The sequence below is a fragment of the Oncorhynchus mykiss genome, chromosome 22 (genome assembly GCF_057628025.1).
Source record: "Oncorhynchus mykiss isolate SJ-2025 chromosome 22, ASM5762802v1, whole genome shotgun sequence".
Classification (NCBI taxonomy): domain Eukaryota; kingdom Metazoa; phylum Chordata; class Actinopteri; order Salmoniformes; family Salmonidae; genus Oncorhynchus; species Oncorhynchus mykiss.
In genome coordinates, this window is record NC_143043.1 from 50793079 (window position 1) to 50815532 (window position 22454).

At 42.1% G+C, this 22454-nt stretch overlaps 2 protein-coding genes and 1 long non-coding RNA gene across 5 annotated transcripts in view; 2 read left to right on the forward strand and 1 right to left on the reverse strand.

Moving 5' to 3' along the window:
• Positions 1–2152: 2152 nt before the first annotated feature.
• On the reverse strand, positions 2153–11755 carry LOC149972894 (uncharacterized). The gene is made up of 2 exons (XR_016490691.1): positions 11602–11755; positions 2153–6391 (listed from the first exon to the last, which is right to left on the reverse strand). It is a non-coding gene; the product is annotated as an uncharacterized LOC149972894 (long non-coding RNA).
• Positions 11756–11814: 59 nt separating this feature from the next.
• Positions 11815–15141, forward strand: LOC110501942 (ATP synthase F(0) complex subunit C2, mitochondrial). Of its 3 annotated transcripts, none has more exons than XM_021579820.3 (5): positions 11815–12550; positions 12747–12842; positions 13752–13826; positions 14246–14436; positions 14560–15141. In XM_021579820.3, exons 2-5 carry the CDS (start codon positions 12804–12806, stop codon positions 14672–14674), a joined length of 420 nt encoding a protein of 139 aa, XP_021435495.1. In that variant the 5' UTR covers positions 11815–12550; positions 12747–12803; the 3' UTR covers positions 14675–15141. The 3 variants fall into 3 exon arrangements, with proteins under 3 accessions (XP_021435495.1, XP_021435497.1, XP_090072442.1); XM_021579822.3 differs by having other exon boundaries at positions 12526–12653; XM_090216316.1 differs by having other exon boundaries at positions 12526–12582.
• Positions 15142–16051: 910 nt separating this feature from the next.
• The window catches only part of LOC110501941 (cyclic AMP-dependent transcription factor ATF-2), a 109483-nt gene continuing 103080 nt past the window's right edge, over positions 16052–22454 (forward strand). Inside the window, exons 1-5 of the mRNA XM_090215082.1 lie at positions 16052–16112; positions 16507–16640; positions 16866–16955; positions 19132–19307; positions 19698–19809. Of these exons, the coding sequence (XP_090071208.1) occupies positions 16052–16112; positions 16507–16640; positions 16866–16955; positions 19132–19307; positions 19698–19809 (573 nt within the window). The remainder of the gene's footprint in view (positions 16113–16506; positions 16641–16865; positions 16956–19131; positions 19308–19697; positions 19810–22454) is intronic.

Genomic DNA, 22454 nt, shown 5'->3' on the forward strand with positions numbered 1-22454 from the left:
AATATGAAAGTAGAGTTTGTACTGGATCAAAATAAATTTTTGGATTGTGATCAGCCATCACTGACTCATCTAATCTATTGAAGCCTCTAGTTGACCAACATAAATGGACTGTACAGTCAAGTCAGCAACACGAAGCAACGTACAGACATTCCACATCAAACTTCCCACAGAAAATTGGCTTCTCGCCAAGCCCAAAATGCTTTTTAACTTCATTTTGTCCAGTGACAGGAGTTTCTTCTTTAAATTGAGACAGAGATTTAGTCTTTAAAGCTTTAGAACATAACACCCAAGAGCAGTGGTCAATCACGGAAAAGCTTCAATCTGTGTCAAAACAAATTGTGGCCACTAAAGGAATACATTTTTTGACATTACACCTTTATCTAGAGAAAATTCACTGACCCCAGCTATCATGTCAGGATAATCACACAGGATAACTAACCTCTTCACTTTTATAACAAGAGAGGGGATTTTGGATCCGGCCCCCAGGGTAGCATACGGACTTGAAATGACAGCAATAGCTGCTGCTCATGCTGTCTCAGGAACTCACTGCAGATCAAACACTGCAGATCAAACACTGCAGATCAGGCCTGGACTAGGAGAAAGCCACTGAACACAGTCTCTTGGCGCACCCATCCCGTTAGCGGGATCATTTTCGTCAACATCCGCTGAATTGCAGAGTGCCAAATTCAAATTAAAATGACAAAAAATATTTAGTGCAATATAGCAAAACACAGCTTAGCTTGTTGTAATCCACCTGCCGTGTCAGATTTCAAAAAAGCTTTACAGCAAAAGCTATCCCAAGCGTTTATCTTAGGACATCTCTCAGCAGACAAAACATTACAAACAGCTAGCAGCAAAGTAGATTGGTCACGAAAGTAAGAAAAGCAATAAAATGAATCGCTTACCTCTGATGATCTTCGGATGTTTGCACTCATGAGACTCCCAGTTACACAATAAATGTTCCTTTTGTTCGATAAAGATTATTTTTATATCCAAAAACCTCCATTTGGTTGGCGCATTTTGTTCAGAAATCCACAGGCTCGTGCAGGTCATGACGGGCAGACGAAAATTCCAAATAGTATCCGTTAAAGTTAGTAGAAACGTGTCAAACAATTTTTATAATCAATCCTCAGGTTGTTTTTACAATAAATAATAAATAATATTTCAACCGGACAGTAGCTTTTTCAATAGGAGAGAGAGAGAAATTGTCTGCTCCAAGCTGTTGCGCATGCAAAACTCTACTGGCACCCAGCCATCCACTGACGCGAAGTGATCATTCTCGCTAATTTTTCAGATTAAAAGCCTGAAACTATGTCTAAAGACTGTTCACACCATGTGGAAGCCATAGGGAAAGGAATCTGGTTGATATCACTTTAAACGGAGGGAAGGCATGCAATGGAACAGGGAGATTTGTTTCTCTTAGGCACTTCCTTGTTGGACTTTCTCGCGTGACAAAAGAACTGGTGCACATTCTGCAACGTGTTCCTCCATCCTCTTCCATCCAGGTCCCATCATTATGTGTAATTGGGACTCGTGGCGATGTTCTTCCACTTAGCCTTTGTTGTTTAGGAATGAGGCTGCTTAAACCCACTTCTAATAAGTCACAGAGAAAGGTGTCCAATCTGTTAGAACAGAATGTTAGAATATTACATGAGATTGGATATGAAGCAATCTGCACGGACACAAGTATTGGTGCTTTGTATTATTGCGGTGCACAAGCCCAATAGTAATATCAAGTGTCTAGCGGTCAGTCCAATGTGCCTGTCTGATGTTGTTTGTCTGACATTGACAGGGAACTGGAGACTGAATGTGTGTAACATACACACTTATCTAAAAAAGAGGTATTTACATGCAAATTAAACAGGCTGTTATTGACAGCTGTCTGTAGCATGTTCCGTTATTGTAAACACAGTAGTTAACAATCACAGGGAGAGCCATCCGTCCCATCAGGCTCTGATTACAGCACTGCTCGTTAGTTATAATGGGGATACATATTATTTGCAGGCTTGCGTAATGAGGGTAAGAACAGACTCGTGCATCCTATTAGTCACCATACAGAACGTTTAGTGCAACACGAAAGTTCCCAGTAAGTCAGTCAGAGGCAGGGACTGCCACAACAACCCTTGGCAGTGTATAACAATATATACAAGTGTATTTTTTTAAAAACCTTTATTTATCTAGGCAAGTCCATTAAGAACAAATTCTTATTTACAATGACGGCCTACACCGGCCAAACCTGGACAACGCTGGGCCAATTGTGCGCTGCCCTGTGGGACTCCAAATCATGTTGTGTGTTGAGTTGTGATACAGCTCGGTGAGACTAAGTCAGTCAGAGGCAGGGACTGCCACAACAACCCTTGGCAGTGTATAACAATATTTACTGTAAGTGGTGAGAGTAACCTCAAGATACCGGCCAAACCCGGACGACGCAGGGCCAAAGTCCTATGGAACTCCCAATCACAGCCGGGTGATACAGCCTGGTGAGAGTAACCTCTAGAATATGGGAACTAATGGTCAATAGGATCCATCCAACATTTTATTTGTTTTGTAATATTGGTGCACCTTGCCTGTAAGCACAAGATAGGGGAGACTGAGGACAATTGTAACGCCTTGAATTTGACAAAACAGAAACAAGCTGGAGTGATGAAACACACAGTACATGACCATCTAGAGAGGGAGGTGATAGAGGGGGATGGAGGTAAAGAGGGAGGAAGAGAGGTAAAGAGGGAGGTGATGGAGGGTTAAAGAGGGAGGTGATAGATTGGGATAGAGGTAAAGAGGGAGGAAGAGAGGTAAAGAGGGAGGTGATGGAGGGTTAAAGAGGGAGGTGATAGATTGGGATAGAGCTAAAGAGGGAGGTGATGAAGAGGTAAAGAGGGAGGAAGAGAGCTAAAGAGGAAGGTGATGGAGGGTTAAAGGGGGAGGTGATGGAGGTAAAGAGGGAGGTGATGGAGGGTTAAAGGGGGAGGTGATGGAGGTAAAGGGGGAGGTGATGGAGGGGGATGGAGGTAAAAAGGGAGGTGATAGAGGGGGATGGAGGTAAAGAGGGAGGCGATAGAGGGGGTGGAGGAAAAGAGGGAGGAAGAGAGGTAAAGAGGGAGGTGATGGAGGGTTAAAGAGGGAGGTGATAGAGGGGGATGGAGGTAAAGAGGGAGGAAGAGAGGTAAAGAGGGAGGTGATGGAGGGTTAAAGAGGGAGGCGATGGAGAGGGATGGAGGTAAAGAGGGAGTTGATGGAGAGGTAAAGAGGGAGTAAATAACGAGGGATAGTGGGGGATGGTCAGGTAAAGAGGGAGGAGATACAAGGGGCTGCTAGTTTGTCATCTTTATAAGAATCTACCTATTGTTTTGTTTTTTTCCTTTACCTAAATTCCATTTGATATTGATCAGAATACAGGTGAATGTATCCTATACTTGTGCAATTAGATGCATGATTGCCCCACCACTCTATTTCTTTTACACTGCCGGGCCATCCTCAACACTAAAAGTCTGCTCTGTTGAAAATAATGGAGTGTTAGGATACTCCTGAAGAGCTATTTAATGTGAATGAGAATGTTAAATGTTGAGCATTTAGATTCCAGCTACTATAGGATTTTGTATTATTTAATACATTGGAATGGTGTCTGCGGAAGCAGGCAAAAGTACCAATTGTTTTACAGCGACCCTTCTGTCTCAAGCTCCACTGAGTGTATAAAACATTAGGAACTCCTGTTCCATCCCATGACATTCACTGACCAGGTGAATCCAGGAGAAAGATAATATCCCCATGTTAAATCCACTTCAATCCGTGTGTAGATGAAGGGGAGGAGACAGGTTAAATAAGGATTATTAAGGCTTTAGAAAATTGAGACATGGATTGTGTATGTGTGCCATTCAGAGGGTGAATGGGCAGGGCAAACGATTTACGTGTCTTTGAACAGGGTATGGTAGTAGGTGCAAGGTGCAGCAGGTTTGTGTCAAGAATTGCAACGCTGCTGGGTTTTTCACGCTCAAGTTTCCTGTGTGTATCAAGAATGGTCCACCACCCAAAGGACATCCAGCAAACTTGACAACTGTGGGAAGCATTGGAGTCAACATGGACCAGCATCCCTGTGGAACACTTTCAACACCTTGTAGATTCCGTGTCCCAACGAATTGAGGCTGTTCTGAGGGCAAAAGGGGGTGCAACTCAATACTAGGACTGTGTCCCTAATGTTTTGTACACTCAGTGTAATTTATATGTTGTGTAACCGAGCACAGTGTGTGAAATTCCTTTTTTCATTTCCATTATAAACATACTGAATGTCCATGTTTCTCTTCTCTTTTCAGCTTTTCCCCATTTCATTGCGTCTCTGTTTATGTAGTTTGTGCAAATGCTTTTGGTGCATGTGCTGTAAAGTAGAACCTCCAAGAAGAGTGAGGTTCAACCAGCTTTGCCCCTCCCTGTTCACTGTCAGAACAGACCGTAGGATACGGGAAGGTGCCCAACCTGTCACAACCTGATCTGTTTCACCTGTCCTTGTGACTGTCTCCACCCCCTCCAAGTGTCGCTTATTTTCCCTAGTGTATATATATCTCCCTGTGTTTCCTGTCTCTCTGTGCCAGTTTGTCTTGTATGTTTTTCTTGTCAACCAGCGTGTTTTCCCATACTCCTGCTTCTATTCTCTCTTTTGCTAGTCCTCCTGGTTTTGACCCTTGCCTGTTTTCTGGACTTTGTGCCCGCCTGCCCTGACCTCGAGCCTCCCTGCCACTCTGTACCTCCTCGACTCTGAACAGGCTTTGACCTTTTGCCTGTCCACGGCCATTCTCTTGCCTACCCTTTTGGATTGTTTAATAAATATCAAAAGAATCAAAACATCTGCCTCCCATGGCTGCAACTGAGTCTCGCCTTGTGCCCTTATACAACCTTGTCTCAGAGCATTTCATATGATTCCGTACGTAAATCCGGGATAGCATTCTAAATGGGGTGTTACGTTTTGTATGGTATGTATTAATTTGTGAATGCCCATCACCCATTTCATATGATATTTCAAATTACAATATGTATTATATTTTACAATTTGCAAAACGCATGTTTTAAATTCTAGCTAGGTGGCTAATGTTAGCTTGGTTAGGGTTAGGCTAAGGGTTAGCTAGCATGCAAAGTAGTAAGTGGTTGAAACGTTTCTATATAGCTAAAATGCTAATGTTGTATGTGAGGAGATTCAAACTGGCAACCTTTGGGTTGCTAGACGTTTGCAATGTGCGTTTTTGCCTCATGTAACCATGCCAAAACATAACATATCATACTATTGAGTAATCCAGATTTACATTTACTATATTACATCTAGTCTATGAGACCAGGCTGGGGTGCCTGCTTATAGAGTTGTTACAGACCAGTCAGGATGATGATGATGATACTGCAAGTCTCAGAACTTCTTATCTCAATCCAATGGCCCAAATCCAATGGCACAAAGGCCACTGTTATGGATTTGTGGAGAAAATCTATTTGTGAATACTAACGTGCTTTAAATCTTTGCATTTTCTCAGAGAAAGCATGTCTATTGGATATTTTAGGATGATTTCCAGCTGTATCTCTGAGCTGCCTGCCCCTCCCACAGTACTATGGATTATTGGACCAGCTGCTTGGAGACAGCCATTAAATGAAGTAGACAGTGAACATGCAATTACAGATGAACATGAGTTTGGTGGAAAATAAGATGATAGTAACCAATAAGGGCTTGTTAGTAAACCACAGATAAACTCCAGTTCCCTTTCTTCTTAGCCATGGCCTTGCCAGACATATGAGTCGGTCTATAAACACTATATTTGAGCATCCAGAGCTAGAGATTAGCATGGAGCCATCAGCAGCAGCAAATCAAATCAAATCAAATGTATTTATATAGCCCTTCGTACATCAGCTGATATCTCCAAGTGCTGTACAGAAACCCAGCCTAAAACCCCAAACAGCAAGCAATGCAGGTGTAGAAGCACAGTGGCTATGAAAAACTCCCTAGAAAGGAAGAAACCTAGGGAGGAACCAGGCTATGGCTGTGGCCAGTCCTCTTCTGGCTGTGCCGGGTGGAGATTATAACAGAACATGGCCAAGATGTTCAAATGTTCATAAATGACCAGCATGGTCAAATAATAATAATCACAGTAGTTGTCGAGGGTGCAGCAAGTCAGCACCTCAGGAGTAAATGTCAGTTGGCTTTTCATAGCCGATCACTAAGAGTATCTCTACCACTCCTGCTGTCTCTAGAGAGTTGAAAACAGCAGGTCTGGGACAGGTAGCACGTCCGGTGAACAGGTCAGGATTCCATAGCCGCAGGCAGAACATTTGAAACTGGAGCAGCAGCACGGCCAGGTGGACTGGGGACAGCAAGGAGTCATCATGCCAGGTAGTCCTGAGGCATGGTCCTAGGGCTCAAGTCCTCCGAGAGAAAGAGATAATTAGAGAGAGCATACTTAAATTCACACAGGACACTAGATAAGACAGGATAAATACTCCAGATATAACAGACTGACCCTAGCCCCCCAACACATATACTACTGCAGCACAAATACTGGAGGCTGAGACAGGAGGGGTCAGGAGACACTGTGTCCCCATCCGATGATACCCCTGGACAGGGCCAAACAGGAAGGATATAACCCCACCCACTTTGCCAAAGCACAGCCCCCACACCACTAGAGGGATATCTTCAACCACCAACTTACCATCCTGAGACAAGGCCGAGTATAGCCCACAAAGATCTCCGCCACGGCACAACCCAAGGGGGGGCGGCGCTGCCTGCAGTCCTTCCTTGTCTGGCCTGCCTCCGCTGTCAGGGCGCCTCCCCTCTTTCCAGTAATCAGCAGCTCCGCCGAGAGGCTGTAAAAACCTTTTCCCCTCTCCTTAATACCAACAAAACAACACACCCTCGGCTAGGGTGCCCACATTTCTGAGGCCTCTGACAGGACGTGCTGCAGGCACAAGTTGTCATTCATAAAAGGTTAAGGGGGTCAATGCCATTTTCATTAGGAGTCTGAGCGCATCCAGCTTGATGGGGCCGGCGTGCAGATGGAATGTCTCTGAGTGTTCTATGCAACACCACAGACAGGGAGAGCAGTAAGTACCTTGTTGGACGAGGGAGGATGGCGGGAGTCTCCTCCCCCCTACTACTACTGTTCATTAGACACTAAGACCGTGACCTCAGGTGGTTAAGCACGACATCTGCTATCTGTCCAGCTGTTGCAATTACTATAATGCTAAATGTTTCTACTTCAAAATACTCTGCTTCTGGCTGTAGAGCACACATAGTATTGTATCTATCATGTAGCCTATATGTAACAGTATAATTTTAGACCGTCCCCTCGCCCATACCCGGGCGCGAACCAGGGACCTTCTGCACACATCAACAACTGACACCCACGAAGCATCGTTACCCATCGCTCCACAAAAGCTGCGGCCCTTGCAGAGCAGGGACCTTCTGCACACATCAACAACTGACACCCACGAAGCATCGTTACCCATCGCTCCACAAAAGCCGTGGACATGATTGCAATACGAGTTTACAAAAAAAATAACATTGTGCACACGTTGTCAATTCATTCTGCTGCGTTGTAAAGAAGTGATATATTCCTAAATACCACATTTATTTATTTTACAAGGCAAGTCAGTTAAGAACACATTCTTATTTTCAATGACGGCCTAGGAACAGTGGGTTAACTGCCTGTTCAGGGGCAGAACGACAGATTTGTACCTTGTCAGCTCGGGGGATTTGAACTTGCAACCTTTTGGTTGCTAGTCCATCGCTCTAACCACTAGGTAAATGAAATACATTTGGAATATGGAATATAAAATTCAGTCAGCAGTGAATATGATCATGTCGAAATGATGACAGCATGAATGAGTGAGAACATGAAGCCTATGAAATTCCTTTAGTGGAATTGAAGTCCTCTTGACTAGTGATAACAAAGGGTTATGATCACATACATCACATTAGGTCTCAATGGCACCCTCTGCTGGGCTTGAATCCCACTGGACTACATTCAGGGACAGGGGACATGCAATGATTCACCAGAGGACATGTTTTTAACGTGTAACAAGATGGTGCATGACACTGTGATAAATGATGTAATGATGATATAAAATCCCTCTAAATAGAAATACTTTCACTTCAACTTAGCTACAGACATGACGTGTAACATGATGTGATTGTAAACATGATCCTGCCGTTTCAGGTCGTTGAACTGATTATAACAACAACAAAAAAATGAACCTATGTTCTTCTATTCCACACGGAAAGCTTGTGTAAAATATATCAGAACGCATTTAAATGTAATTTATATCAATGTCCCTTTGGTGAATCGGAATGCACTGCAGCTCAGTGCTACTCCGTGCAAATAAAGACATTCTAATTTAATCGGAACTATATGGATCCTCCGGTGACTGTTGATTCTGTTATTTCGATTGGGCGTTGGAGGTTTATGTGCTACATTAGTAAGACTGGTTCTACTCATGACATCGAGAGGCTACGATTTTGACTTCGAACCCCCATGCACCAGGAAATATCATACCTGAAAAAACCAGTGGGCGATTCCTCCCTTAGAAGACCATACCTGAAAAACCAGTGGCCGATTCCTCCCTTAGAGCAACCGTACAGGCAACGAAGAGGGGCTCCCCATCCCCGTTACATCTACCTTCCAGCCTCAGCTGCTGGCGAGCCATTCCACAACATTACAAATTCACCTGGTATGCAGCTTTACCTCTAAGAAGAGACATCCCTTCTGGGTAGAGTGTTACATTCGCATCTCAACAGGTAGGGGCAATGTGAAAGACACTGTTTACTCAATAGAGTTGTTTTACAAGGGAGACATTTTTATATATAGACCTACATCAAAATAATGGCTTTTTATGACAATGAATGACGGAATACTTTAATGTCTCATAGGAAAATTTGCTTGGCATCAATACATGTATTCTTGAATCAACTGGCCTATGATGATGTGATTCTGAAGACGATCAACTTCTAGGCCATACGACTGCTGAACAGCTTCTACCCCCAAGACATACAATTGCTGAACAGTTAATCAAAGCCCCCATCCCAGCAGGAGGCCTTTTGCCTTTTGGTAGGCCGTCATTGTAAATAAGAATGTGTTCTTAACTGAGTTGCCTAGTTAAATAAAGGTGAAAAAATATATATATATATTATTTAGGGTTAGTTTTAATTAGCTGCTGAGGGGACTACGGCTCATAATAATGGCTTGAATGGAGCGAATGGAATGGCATCAAACACATGTGTTTGATGTTGTTGATACCTTTTCGCCTATTCTGCTCCAGCCATTACCTCGTACCGCCAACCTGTGCTTTACAGTATTTGCTGAATTAGGCAACAGGCAATTGGCACTAATTCTATACACATTTTTGTAAAAGAGCAGAAAAGTAAATAAAAACATTATGGGGATGAGATAGGTAGATTGGGTGGGCTATTTACAGATGGACTATGTACAGCTGCAGCGATTGGTTAGCTGCTCAGATAGCTGATGTTTAAAGTTAGTGAGGGAAATCTAAGTCTCCAGCTTCAGCGATTTTTGCAATTTGTTCTAGTCACTGGCAGCAGAGAACTGGAAGGAAAGGTGGCCAAAGCAGGTGTTGGCTTTGGGGGTGACCGGTGAGATATACCTGCTGGAGCGCGTGCTACGGTTGGGTGTTGTTATCGTGACCAGTGAGCTGAGATAAGACGGAGCTTTACCTAGCATAGACTTATAGATGACCTGGAGCCAGTGGGTCTGGCGATGAATATGTAGCGAAGGCCAGCTGACTAGAGCATACAGGTCGCAGTGGTGGGTGGTATAAAGGGCTTTGGTAGCAAAACGGATGGCACTGTGATAAACTGCATCCAGTTTGCTGAGTAGAGTTTTGGAAGCTATTTTGTAGATGATATCGGCAAAGTCGAGGATCGGTAGGATAGTCAGTTTTACTAAGGTAAGTTTGGCGGCGTGAGTGAAGGAGGCTTTGTTGTGAAATAGAAAGCCGATTCTAGATTTAATTTTGGATTGAAGATGTTTGATATGAGTCTGGAAGGAGAGTTTACAGTCTAGCCAGACACCTAGGTATTTGTAGTTGTCCACATATTCTAGGTGCGGGCAGCGAACGGTTAAAAAGCATGCATTTGGTTTTACTAGCATTTAAGAGCAGTTGGAGGCCACGGAAGGAGTGTTGTATGGCATTGAAGCTCGTTTGGAGGTTAGTTAGCACAGTGTCCAAGGAAGGGCCAGAAGTATACAGAATGGTGTTGTCTGCATAGAGGTGGATCAGGGAATCACCTGCAGAAAGAGCGACATCGTTGATATACACAGAGAAAAGAGTCGGCCCGAGAATTGAACACAGTGGTACCCCCATAGAGACCGCCAGAGGTCCGGACAACAGGCCCTCCGATTTGACACACTGAACTCTGCAAAGTAGTTGGTGAACCAGGCGAGGCAGTCATTTGAGAAACCAAGGCTATTGAGTCTGCCGATAAGAATACGGTGATTGACAGAGTCGAAAGCCTTGGCCAGGTCGATAAAGACAGCTGGACAGTATTGTTTCTTATCAATGGCGGTTATGATTTTGTTTAGTACCTTGAGCGTGGCTGAGGTGCACCCATGACCAGCTCGGAAACCGGATTGCACAGCGGAGAAGGTACGGTGGGACTCGAAATGGTCAGTGATCTGTTTGTTAACTTGGCTTTCGAAGACTTTAGAAAAGCAGGGCAGGATGGATATAGGTCTGTAACAGTTTGGGTCTAGAGTGTCTCCCCCTTTGAAGAGGGGGGTGACTGCTGCAGCTTTCCAAACTTCAGGGATCTTGGACGATGCAAAAGAGAGGTTGAACAGACTGGTAATAGGGGTTGCAACAATGGCGGTGGATAATTTTAGAAAGAGAGGGTCCAGATTGTCTAGCCCAGCTGATTTGTACGGGTCCAGGTTTTGCAGCTCTTTCAGAACATCTGCTATCTGGATTTGGGTGAAGAAGAAGCTGGGGAGGCTCGGGCAGGTAGCGGCGGGGGGTGCGGAGCTGTTAGGCGGGGTTGGGGTAGCCAGAAGGAAAGCATGGCCAGCCGTAGAGAAATGCTTATTGAAATGTTCAATTATCATAGATTTATCGGTGGTTACCTAGCCTCAGTGCAGTGGGCAGCTGGGAGGAGGTGCTCTTGTTCTCCATGGACTTTACAGAGTCCCAAAACGTTTTGGAGTTAGAGCTACAGGATGCACATTTCTGTTTGAAAAGGCTAGCCTTTGCTTTCCTGACTGACTGCGTGTATTGGTTGCTGACTTCCCTGAACAGTTGCATATCATGGACACTATTCGATGCTATTGCAGTCCGCCACAGAATGTTTTTGTGCTGGTCAAGGGCAGCCAGGTCTGGAGTGAACCAAGGGCTATATCTGTTCTTAGTTCTACATTTTTTGAAAGGTGCATGCTTATTTAAGTGAGGAAATTACTTTTAATGAACGACCAATCTAATCATTGATAGCCTAGTCCAGTCTATATCAACCATTCAATCAATATATTTGTCAAATGCTGCTATTCTCTAGGCCAGACGTTCTGTGGAAAATAAGTTGATTCTTCCCGTTTGTGCTATTTATATGTATTGGTTTAATATTTAGACAAGACATACCTATTCAAAGGGTAGGCCTCTACATTAAAGGCCTAAATACATTTCATTCATGGAGCTCCGATGGATTTTCATCGTAAATTAACCAGAACAATCTTTGTCAATTACATGTTTCTTTAGTTGTCAATCGTAAAAGTATAGGGTTTAATAAAGTTATATAGTGAAATGACCTTGCGTGGCGCTGTTATCGCATTAGTGGAAACCAAGACTGTTCTCAGGGCAAGTGAGACGGTTTTGACTAGCAGAAGTAACTTCTTGCAGCAGGTTAGGATAATGAACATGACAGGTTACGAGAATCACCGTAGCAGGTTTGGAGAATCAGCTAAAATTCTAAAATTGTCCCGGAAGCGACTCGAACATATCCAGGCCTGCCTTGGGAAAAGTCTTGTTTTCCACTAATGCAATGCCACTTTCATTGTCGCAAAATCTTCATCCGGGAATCTATAAACACCGATTTGCGCGGCCGCACTACTATGCCGAAGATTTTATAACTAACCCAAGATAGACTAGAGCCTGTCGTTTCCATTGGGCGCAAATGAAACATAGTGTGCGGGGCCACGCACGTGATAGTGAGATCCTATTGGTGCGTTCCAGCATTTATTAGCATTTTTCCGGTAGGGAACGCCTAGTATCTGCTTGTGCAATAACTCAAGTCGGCCTTGCACTCCTAAACAACGCACTTTTGGGGCAAAGGGTGAGTCTCCAAAGTTTTCAAAACGCAGCCCAATCTATTTTTGGAAACAGAAAATTGTATGGAGAGCAAATGTTTAATCAATGAGAAAATTAGCAGAATATCGGCCATCTTCTCCCACTGCCGGTCACTGGACTTCCTCTCATCACCACATTTGGTGTTGAGTGGAAACGCCAACCGGATGCTTCACATTTATATATTCGGTGAAATATCTCCTCGTTGTTCCATCTGTGTCTACTGTGGTTCGACCTTCTGCAGTCGGTAAGTGTCGAAAGGAGTGCTAGCTAAGAATTGTCCGTTACAAATCCTTTTTAATCCTTCGTTAAAACTACACGTAGAACAATACAAGCGAGGGTTACATATTGTACGGATTATTGTGTACATTGGTCTGTCATTATTATTGTTGTATCGTTGTGCATTTACAAACCGATTGACCTTATCTGTAATGTCTTCGCAGAAAGACCCGGGCTTCAATCAAATTTGACCGACCAGGTTAAAACAGACTAAAAAGAAAATGTACGCCTGCGCTAAGTTCGTCTCCACGCCGGCTCTGGTGAGTTATTTTCATCAATCTGTTGAATCCATGTTTATTTTACATCTGAATTCATATTCTCCGGCTGTGTTCGTATGGGCCTGTGTTGAACTGTCTGACAAGGGTATTGGCTAACGTTAACTAGTTTAACGTTTATGACTATGTAAGTGACACTATTTTTAGTTTCCTAGCTGTTTGCACATTCGATACTCTACGCCGGAACTAGCTATCCGGCTTTTTAGCTATAGACTAACGTTGGTTAGCTATGAATAAAGGTCAACATGACACTTGGCTTGCTTCAGCATCCAAGTCTATCTGTAACGTTACCTAGCTTGTGACATAGCTACGCTAGTTAACCCTCTGGCCTGCTTTTCTTTCTTTGTCTTTGTGTGTTTGGGGCTCTCTGTCCAAGGTCATGTTTTACTTGACTAGAAACATTAACATGTTCAGGTAAAACATGTTTAACAGGTTGTTTTACTGGTAACGTAACGGTTTGACATTAGCTTGTGCAAAGTGCACTCAGCAGGTTAGTGTTTTAGCCTTGTAACGTTACTGTTACCAGGTGGCGTTGAGGAGCGAATCTTATCTACTTTTTGATGACTAAGCTGGGAAAGCAGCTATGATGTTGGAATTAACGAATTGTAATGTGTTGTTGGTATGCATGTCTTGGTACAGCTCTATGATGTTCCACGATGACAGTGGCTAGCTACTGTCAAGGTGCCTGCCACAGGCCAAGGTGCACTTGTTCCGCCTTTCACGGTGGGAACCATAACACTTAGGAGTTTACTTGTCTTGAACTTTGAACCGCCGTGTGCACTTCATCTGTCATTTTATTTATTGCCTTCAAGATCTTCTGTGTGTGTGCGCCCTCAGGCAAAAATATTTGTGCATTTTTATTTCACTCAGTTCTGTCCTTGTCCCCTGGTGCAGGTCCGTGCTGGCTCCCGGACTCTTTACAGACCATTGTCTGCCTGTATGGTGTCCAGGCCTGAGGTCAACACTGAGGTGAGGAAAGACTCTTCTTGCAGTAGGTTTTATGCTCTTCACTGTCGAATATAATGCAATGTTTTCAAGCCCCCTAATGGCCATTGATGTAGGACGTTTTCAAGCCCCCTAATGGCTATTGATGTAGGACGTTTTCAAGCCCCCTAATGGTCATTGATGTAGGACGTTTTCAAGCCCCCTAATGGTCATTGATGTAGGATGTTTTCAAACCCCCTAATGGTCATTGATGTAGGACGTTTTCAAGCCCCCTAATGGTCATTGATGTAGGATGTTTTCAAGCCCCCTAATGGCCATTGATGTAGGATGTTTTCAAGCCCCCTAATGGACATTGATGTAGGAAGTTTTCAAGCCCCCTAATGGACATTGATGTAGGAAGTGCTTTTATCCATCATTAAAAAGAGGCTTGCTTTGTTTTTCAGAACAATGTAGCCCTCATGCCACAGAGCCCCTTCACCCAAGTAGCACTGAGAGGCTTCCAGACCAGTGCTGTGAGCAGGGACATCGACACAGCCGCTAAGTTCATTGGTGCTGGAGCAGCCACGGTCGGAGTGGCTGGATCCGGTGCTGGAATTGGGACAGTGTTTGGCAGTCTCATTATTGGATATGCCAGGTAAGTACACATCTACAAATGGATGCCTAGATATGTGCTTGTTAATGTCAGCTTTCAGAAGAAGAAAAAAAAACTATGATTTTAAAAGCTGACTTTTACATAGAAATGTGTTGTGTTTTTCAGGAACCCATCTCTGAAGCAGCAGCTGTTCTCCTATGCTATCCTGGGATTCGCCCTATCTGAAGCCATGGGTCTATTCTGTTTGATGGTTGCCTTCTTAATCTTGTTTGCTATGTAACAAATCTATTGTTCATAGAAACACTGTAATTACTGATGTGACTCCATATTTTATTGTGGTTACCAAAAAAATGTTCTGTGTTGGTATCATGGAAATTTATATTTTCAAAGTCTAAATAACAAAAACATGTTTTGTAAAAATGTAAGAAATTACATAATTAAAATGCATGTATTTGACTATTTAACATATGGCAGTATGTTTTCTCTTGGGAATTATGTTTCACCACAATCAAGAAGACAACTAGCTTCTATTGAATGTCAGCATGGGATTATACAAAGGAACTGCTTAACTTACTGTAAATCAGTCTGGCACATTTTCCAATGCATCATATGTTCGCTTCTGTGGGTCCACATTGATGCTTTTGTTGGTTCAAGTGCAGTTCTATAGAAGTATGTAAGTAGGCAGCAAGTGAACGCTTGCTTTTGTAAATGGCATTAAATAAATCTAGACAATTTGATGGTGCTAAATAGTGGTCACTGGTCCAGTTTATTTGATATACTCTGAATGAACATGCGTAGTCTGTCAAAAAGCCTGCAGGTCTTGATATGATTCCCTTGATAATTTTACAATATTTTTTTGGTTTGGTTAAGCTTGGATAATATTGGCTAATTACTTAGAAATATATTTTAGAGCTTTAAGATGCCTGAGAACACCAGATACAAAATATTGCCAAATTGGATGGGCCCAGAGGAAATTCATCCATAGTGTCTTTGATGCAACGATTTCCGAAGATAATTCCAATACTCTCATACATGTCGTGTAGTTTCTGGAGATGGGTCACCCTTCATACCCCGGCTCCTGGTTGTCACATTTTCAAGACCCAGGGTCATGTTCAGTCGGCACAGAACAGAAAACATTTAACTGCTAATGGTACTACTTGATCTCATCCAAAAAGATTTCTCCTTTTTGCTTTCATTTTGGACAGTTTTGCATTTGGTATTTACCTGGGTTCATTCCTCCATCCCACAAATGATAATAACATTTACCTTTTGTATTTAGGAGACTTCTGTAATAAATTCTCACTGTTCTGGTGGGATTCATTTCCCACTGCCTTCTCCCCTTGTTCACCTGGACTCCCATGTCGATCGTTCCTTTGCTGACCTAGCACTTTATTCAAGATTAGATCCTCTAATAATCTGGACGCTTGTGTGCTTTATATGAAATGTTATGTTTCATTGTGGTTGTTTGGCATTGGCCTAGCATACTGCATGCACCAAATCTCTGCTGTCATATCCACACAAGGTCGTTGGAATTATCACAGCATTTATTTTAATGACTAGCTATAAAGATAATTGAAATTGACAATATTCTAAAATGTATTGTCAACCGATTTCTCTTCATTTCTATAAAATTGCGGTTGCTATCTGTACGGCGGAGATGCTGCTCTCGCGAGAGTTGCACAGACGAGGGATTTCGATACGAAGGGTTGCGCTGGTGGGTAAGTGTGCACGAGCTCAAGGAGATTGTACACAAAGATATCGCACGTGTACCGATTTCTTGGCATTAGTGGGGATTTAAGTGTTAAGAAAAACGAGTCTGTGATAAATGCACATCCTTCATGTATTAACATTAGTAAATATAGTTAATATGGCGACCGTACTATGCTTGCAGATGTTAAGGCGGTGTGGATAGGACGAGCAAGCAAGCTAGTTGGTGATGCGGAGGAGTGCTGTGTAAACAAAACCATTGCACATTGTTTTGTAAGAATGCGCTGAATGATTTTTTTGAACAATTCTAAGTAATTGGGTTTCAACTGTTTCTTCTGAATAAACGCACTATGACGTCGAGTGTCATCTTTCACAATTCGAGTTTCCACTAACCATTTTGATAAGAGATTTTTTTTGTTCTAACCCCAACAATATTCTCACTCCTGATTGGAAAAGACCATGCATTTACAAGAGGAAGTTGCCAACTTTCCATCAATAAGCTATGTCCCCAAGATAAAATCTTTGAAAGAGCCTATAAGGTGAGGAACATTAATCTGGAATGTTCTACCTACCAAAGTACAAATCATATATATATATATATATTCTTTATTCCGGGTGTAAAAGGAATTCCTAAATATGAGTGATGACCAACCGTTCTTATGTTCTGCTCCTGGATGTGGTCAGGTATGTTTTAAAAGTCCCTGTGGTTTGCTTTGTGGTTATATGTGTAATGTGTAAAGTATATATTTATCATCTTTTCATAGCGATTTACAAATGAAGACCATTTGGCTGTCCACGAACACAAACATGAGATGACACTAAAGTTTGGTCCAGCAAGAGGCAACAGTGTCACAGTAGCCGGTAAGCACTACAAGGGGTTTCAAATCAATTACTAAGTGACAGTGGCGGCGAAAGTACCCAGTTGTCATACTCGAGTAAAAGTAAAGATACCTTAATAGAAAGTCACCCAGTAAAATACTACTTGAGGAGAAGCCGAAAAGTATTAGGTTTGAAATATACTTAAGTATCAAAAGTATAAATAATTTAAAATTCATTATATTAAGCAAAGCAGATGGTACCATTTTTAAAATTATTTTTATTTATTTATGGATAGCCAGGGGCACACCAACACTCAGACAATATTTACAAAATATGCATTTGTGTTTAATGAGTCCACTAGACCATAGGCAGTAGGGATGACCAGGTGTTCTCTTGATAGGTCCATGACTTTCACAATGTTCCTGTCCTGCTAAGCATTCAAAATGTAATGAGTACTTTGGGTTGTCACGGAAAATCTATGGAGTGAACAGTACCATCTTTTCGTCAGGAATGTAGTGAAGTAAAAGTTGTCAAAATAGTAAAGTACAGATTCCCTCAAACTACTTAAGTAGAACTTAAAATATTTTTTTGACTGAAGTACTTTACACCACTGCTAAGTGATAGAATTCATTCAAGCGGGTGGGAAGTGGGAAAAATGCAATTGTCTTTGCTACCATGTAGGCTAACTCTACCAACAGCATACCACCCTGCATCCCACTGCTGGCTTGCTTCTGAAGCTAAGTAGGGTTGGTCCCTGGATGGGAGACCAGATGCTGCTGGAAGTGGTGTTGGAGGGCCAGTATGAGGCACTCATTCCTCTGCTCTAAAAAATATTCCATTGCCCCAGGGCAGTGATTGGGGACACTGCTCTGTGTAGGGTGCTGTCTGTCGGATGGGACGTTAAACGGGTGTCCTGACTCTCTGAGGTCATTAAAGATATTGTAAGAGTAGGGGTGTTGACCCCGGTGTCCTGGCTAAATTCCCTATCTGGCCCTCAAACCATTACGGTCACCTAATCATCCCCAGTTTACAATTGGCTCATTCATCCCCCTCCTCTCCCCTTTAACTATTCCCAAGGTCGTTGCTGTAAAGGATAATGTGTTCCCAGTCAACTTACCTGGTAACATAACAGTAGAAAAAATACAACTATACAGACGTACTACCATAAGTCTAGTCATACGGTATCCGTGAACCCCAAATGTATGGCTTATCAGAGATGTTGCTCAACAACATTGCATGAAGCTCAGAGTGAATAGTTCTCCGTTATGACCACCCAGTGTAATGGAGTTGATCTACAGTTTAAAATATTTTGTCTTCTCAGAATGAAGTTTATACTCATTTGCAGCACCTTTTTGAATAGCTTCTTCACAGACTAACCACCTTTCTGAATAGCTTCTTCACAGACTAACCACCTTTCTGAATAGCTTCTTCACAGACTAACCACCTTTCTGAATAGCTTCTTCACAGACTAACCACCTTTCTGAATAGTTTCTTCACAGACTAACCACCTTTCTGAATAGCTTCTTCACAGACTAACCACCTTTCTGAATAGCTTCTTCACAGACTAACCACCTTTCTGAATAGCTTCTTCACAGACTAACCACCTTTCTGAATAGCTTCTTCACAGACTAACCACCTTTCTGAATAGCTTCTTCACAGACTAACCACCTTTCTGAATAGCTTCTTCACAGACTAACCACCTTTCTGAATAGTTTCTTCACAGACTAACCACCTTTCTGAATAGCTTCTTCACAGACTAACCACCTTTCTGAATAGCTTCTTCACAGACTAACCACCTTTCTGAATAGCTTCTTCACAGACTAACCACCTTTCTGAATAGCTTCTTCACAGACTAACCACTTATTTTTCTGGGAGCTTTGTCTTCCGTTGAATAGTCTCACTGTACTGTTTTATCCGATGAAACGCTGATTCTCTTCCACACTGCTTTGATTGATGGTTTCACTCCTTCACAGAAATAAACACATTTCTACCAGAACTGTACAAATGGTTTGGATAAAGAAATCACTTTTGGGCTATATTTTGTACACCAGACCCATAGAGTACTAACTGATAATCAAATAGTTACTATCTTTGTAAACGGTATTACAGGAGTTAGACAACACTAGGGCATTATTTCATAGTTGAAATCTAGAAAATGGTTTTCGTTGGAACTATTCATGCAGCTAAGGTCTCTAATGGTGTTTTCTGGAGTTATCTTTGCAGCCGTCCTCACTGCCAAGCTCTACTATAGTCCTTCCTGCATCTCTCCAAGTCCCCAATGTGCTTCTAGCAACCTCAGATGCTAGTGTTGTTATACAGCAAGCTCTCCCATCGCCAACATCTAGCTCTGTAATTACCCAAGCCGCATCCTCTAAAAGGCCAATAGTGTAAGTAAGTCAAAAATATATATATATATATATATGTTTAGTTATTTTTTTGTCATTTTTTTAAATGTTATTTTTTAGCTTGATTTATTTCTTGGAATAATTTTTGTGCTATTATGTCTTTATTATATTGCATTTCGTGGTCAGATGGTTCATTAAAAAGTTTACTCTTTGGTTTGATGTCAGTCACCAGGACTGGTACCGTATTGTGTGAATACAAATCCATTTAATTAGGCTGTTAAGTTATGTTCCTTTGATTGCCGGTTAAGTTTATTAATACATTTTTTTTGTAGTGTAAAGTGTATCATAATTTTCTTAAATTATATATTTTTTGAAAAACTATCTAATTGCTGTTTGTTGTGTAACCCATAGTGTCTTTTGTCTTCGCTCCAGTCCAGTCTCTGGCACTTTCCCCATACTCTTTCAGCTGCCTAATGAACAGACCATGCCCGTCGCTATCCCAGCAACCATTGCATCCCGTGTACACATTCCAACCGCCATTCCTGTAAGTATTGCAAGTCTTGTTTTATGGAGTTCCATTGTGTATTTCGAATGTATGGATTTCCAATGGGCTGTAGTGGTTAGAGCATTGGGACAGCTGCTGGATCGAATCCCCGAGCCGACAAGGTAAAAATCTGTCATTCTGCCCCTGAGCAAGGCACTGAACCCCGGGCGCCGAATAGGTGGATGTCGATTATGGCAGACCCCGCACCTCTCTGAATCAGAGGGTTTGGGTTAAATGCGGAAGACACATTTCAGTTGAATGCATTCAGTTGTACTTCTGACTAAGTATCCCCCCTTTCCCCTTTCCCAATCACTCGGGCACATTTCCACTAGGCCTATACCCACGTTCCAGTAGTTAATGTCTTATCTGCATTCTGCCCCTAGAGGTCCCTATTTACTGCTTTGGCACTAGTGTCTTTTGCATGTGTTGCATAGGCAAGGGATGATGGGGGATCTAATGTGCCTTAGAAGAGAGCAGCTGTATGTCACCATGGCAAAGACATTGAGTAGGCCAAAAAGTTACTTGGCCCCATCCAGAGTGCCATTTGTCCTTGTACAATTTGAATCACCACACTTGACTTCTGGCAGACTGGATGGACCATGCCGGATGTGTGTCACAATCAATTAACATTATGATCTGGATATTACGTTTCAGTGTCCGTTGAGGACATTGGCTGATATATCCATATCATAGGTGCTATAGAGGTTTCTGTCCCTGGTTCCCCCAGAGCCACGTCTCTCTGTCCCTGGTTCCCCCAGAGCCTCGTCTCTCTGTCCCTGGTTCCCCCAGAGCCACGTCTCTCTGTCCCTGGTTCCCCCAGAGCCACGTCTCTCTGTCCCTGGTTCCCCCAGAGCCACGTCTCTCTGTCCCTGGTTCCCCCAGAGCCACGTCTCTCTAGAGAAAGTAGATCTAGCTGGTCTCTCATAATATATTACAGACATTAGATCTAGCTGGTCTGTCATAATTTAATAGAGACAGTAGATCTAGCTGGTCTGTCAATGTAATAGTGACAGTAGATCTAGCTGGTCTGTCATAATGTAATAGAGACTGAAGATCTAGCTGGTCTGTCATAATAAATTAGAGACAGTAGATCTAACTGGTCTGTCATAATAAATTAGAGACAGTAGATCTAACTGGTCTGTCATAATATAATAGGGACAATAGATCTAGCTGGACAGTCATAATAGAATAGAGACAGTAGATCTGGCTGGTCTGTCATAATACAACAAAGACAGTAGATCTAGCCTGTCTGTCATAATGTAATAGTGACAGTAGATCTAGCTGGTCTATAATAATATAATAGAGACTGTAGATCTAGCTGGTCTGTCATAATATAATAGAGACAGTAGATCTAGCTGGTCTCTCATAATATAATAGAGACAATAGATCTTGCTGGTCAGTCATAGTATAATAGAGAATGTAGTTCCAGCTGGTCTGTCATAATATATTACAGACATTAGATCTAGCTGGTCTGTCATAATTTAATAGTGACAGTATATCTAGCTGGTCTATCATAATGGCATAGTGACAGTAGATCTAGCTGGTCTGTCATAATATATTAGAGACAGTAGATCTAGCTGTCTGTCATAATACAACAGAGACTGTAGATCTAGCTGGTCTGTCATAATATAATAGAGACAGTAGATCTAGCTGGTCTCTCATAATATAATAGAGACAATAGATCTTGCTGGTCAGTCATAGTATAATAGAGAATGTAGTTCCAGCTGGTCTGTCATAATATATTACAGACATTAGATCTAGCTGGTCTGTCATAATTTAATAGTGACAGTAGATCTAGCTGGTCTATAATAATATAATAGAGACAGTAGATCTAGCTGGTCTGTCATAATGTAATAGTGACAGTAGATCTAGCTGGTCTGTCATAATATATTAGAGACAGTAGATCTAGCTGGTCTGTCGTAATATAATAGAGACAGTAGATCTAGCTTGTCTGTCATATAATAGAGACAGTAGATTTAGCTGATCTATCAAATTATAACGGAGACAGTAGATCTAGCTGGTCTGTCATAATCTAAAAGAGCCAGTAGATCTTGGTGTTCTGTCATAATATAAAAGAGATGGTAGATTAAGCTGGTCAGTCATAATATATTAGAGACAGTAGTTCTTGCTGGTCGGTCATAATATAATTGAGACAGTAGATCTAGCTTGTCTGTCTTAATTTAATAGAGACAGTAGTTCTTGCGGGTCTGTCAATATATTATAGAGACAGTTGATCCAGCTGGTCTGTCATAATATATTAGAGACAATAGATTTAGCTGATCTATCATAGTATAATAGAGAATGTAGATCCAGCTGGTCTGTCATAATTTAATAGAGACAGTAGATAAAGCTGGTTTGTTGTAATATAATAGAGACAGTAGACGTAGCTTCTCTGTCATATTATAATAGAGACAGTAGATCTAGCTGGTCTGTCATAATCTAAAAGAGCCAGTAGATCTTGGTGTTCTGTCATAATATAAAATAGATGGTAGATTAAGCTGGTCAGTCATAATATATTAGAGACAGTAGATCTTGCTGGTCGGTCATAATATAATTGAGACAGTAGATCTAGCTGGTCTATAATAATATAATAGAGACAGTAGATCTAGCTTGTCTGTCTTAATTTAATAGAGACAGTAGTTCTT

Excerpts from the sequence above, each read along its gene's own strand:
- LOC110501942 (XM_021579820.3), top strand. The coding sequence starts at position 12,804 with ATGTACGCCTGCGCTAAGTTCGTCTCCACGCCGGCTCTG. Across the intron at positions 12,843-13,751 it reads TCGTCTCCACGCCGGCTCTG|GTCCGTGCTGGCTCCCGGAC; the intron begins GTGAGTTATTTT and ends CCCCTGGTGCAG. Across the intron at positions 14,437-14,559 it reads CTCATTATTGGATATGCCAG|GAACCCATCTCTGAAGCAGC; the intron begins GTAAGTACACAT and ends TGTGTTTTTCAG.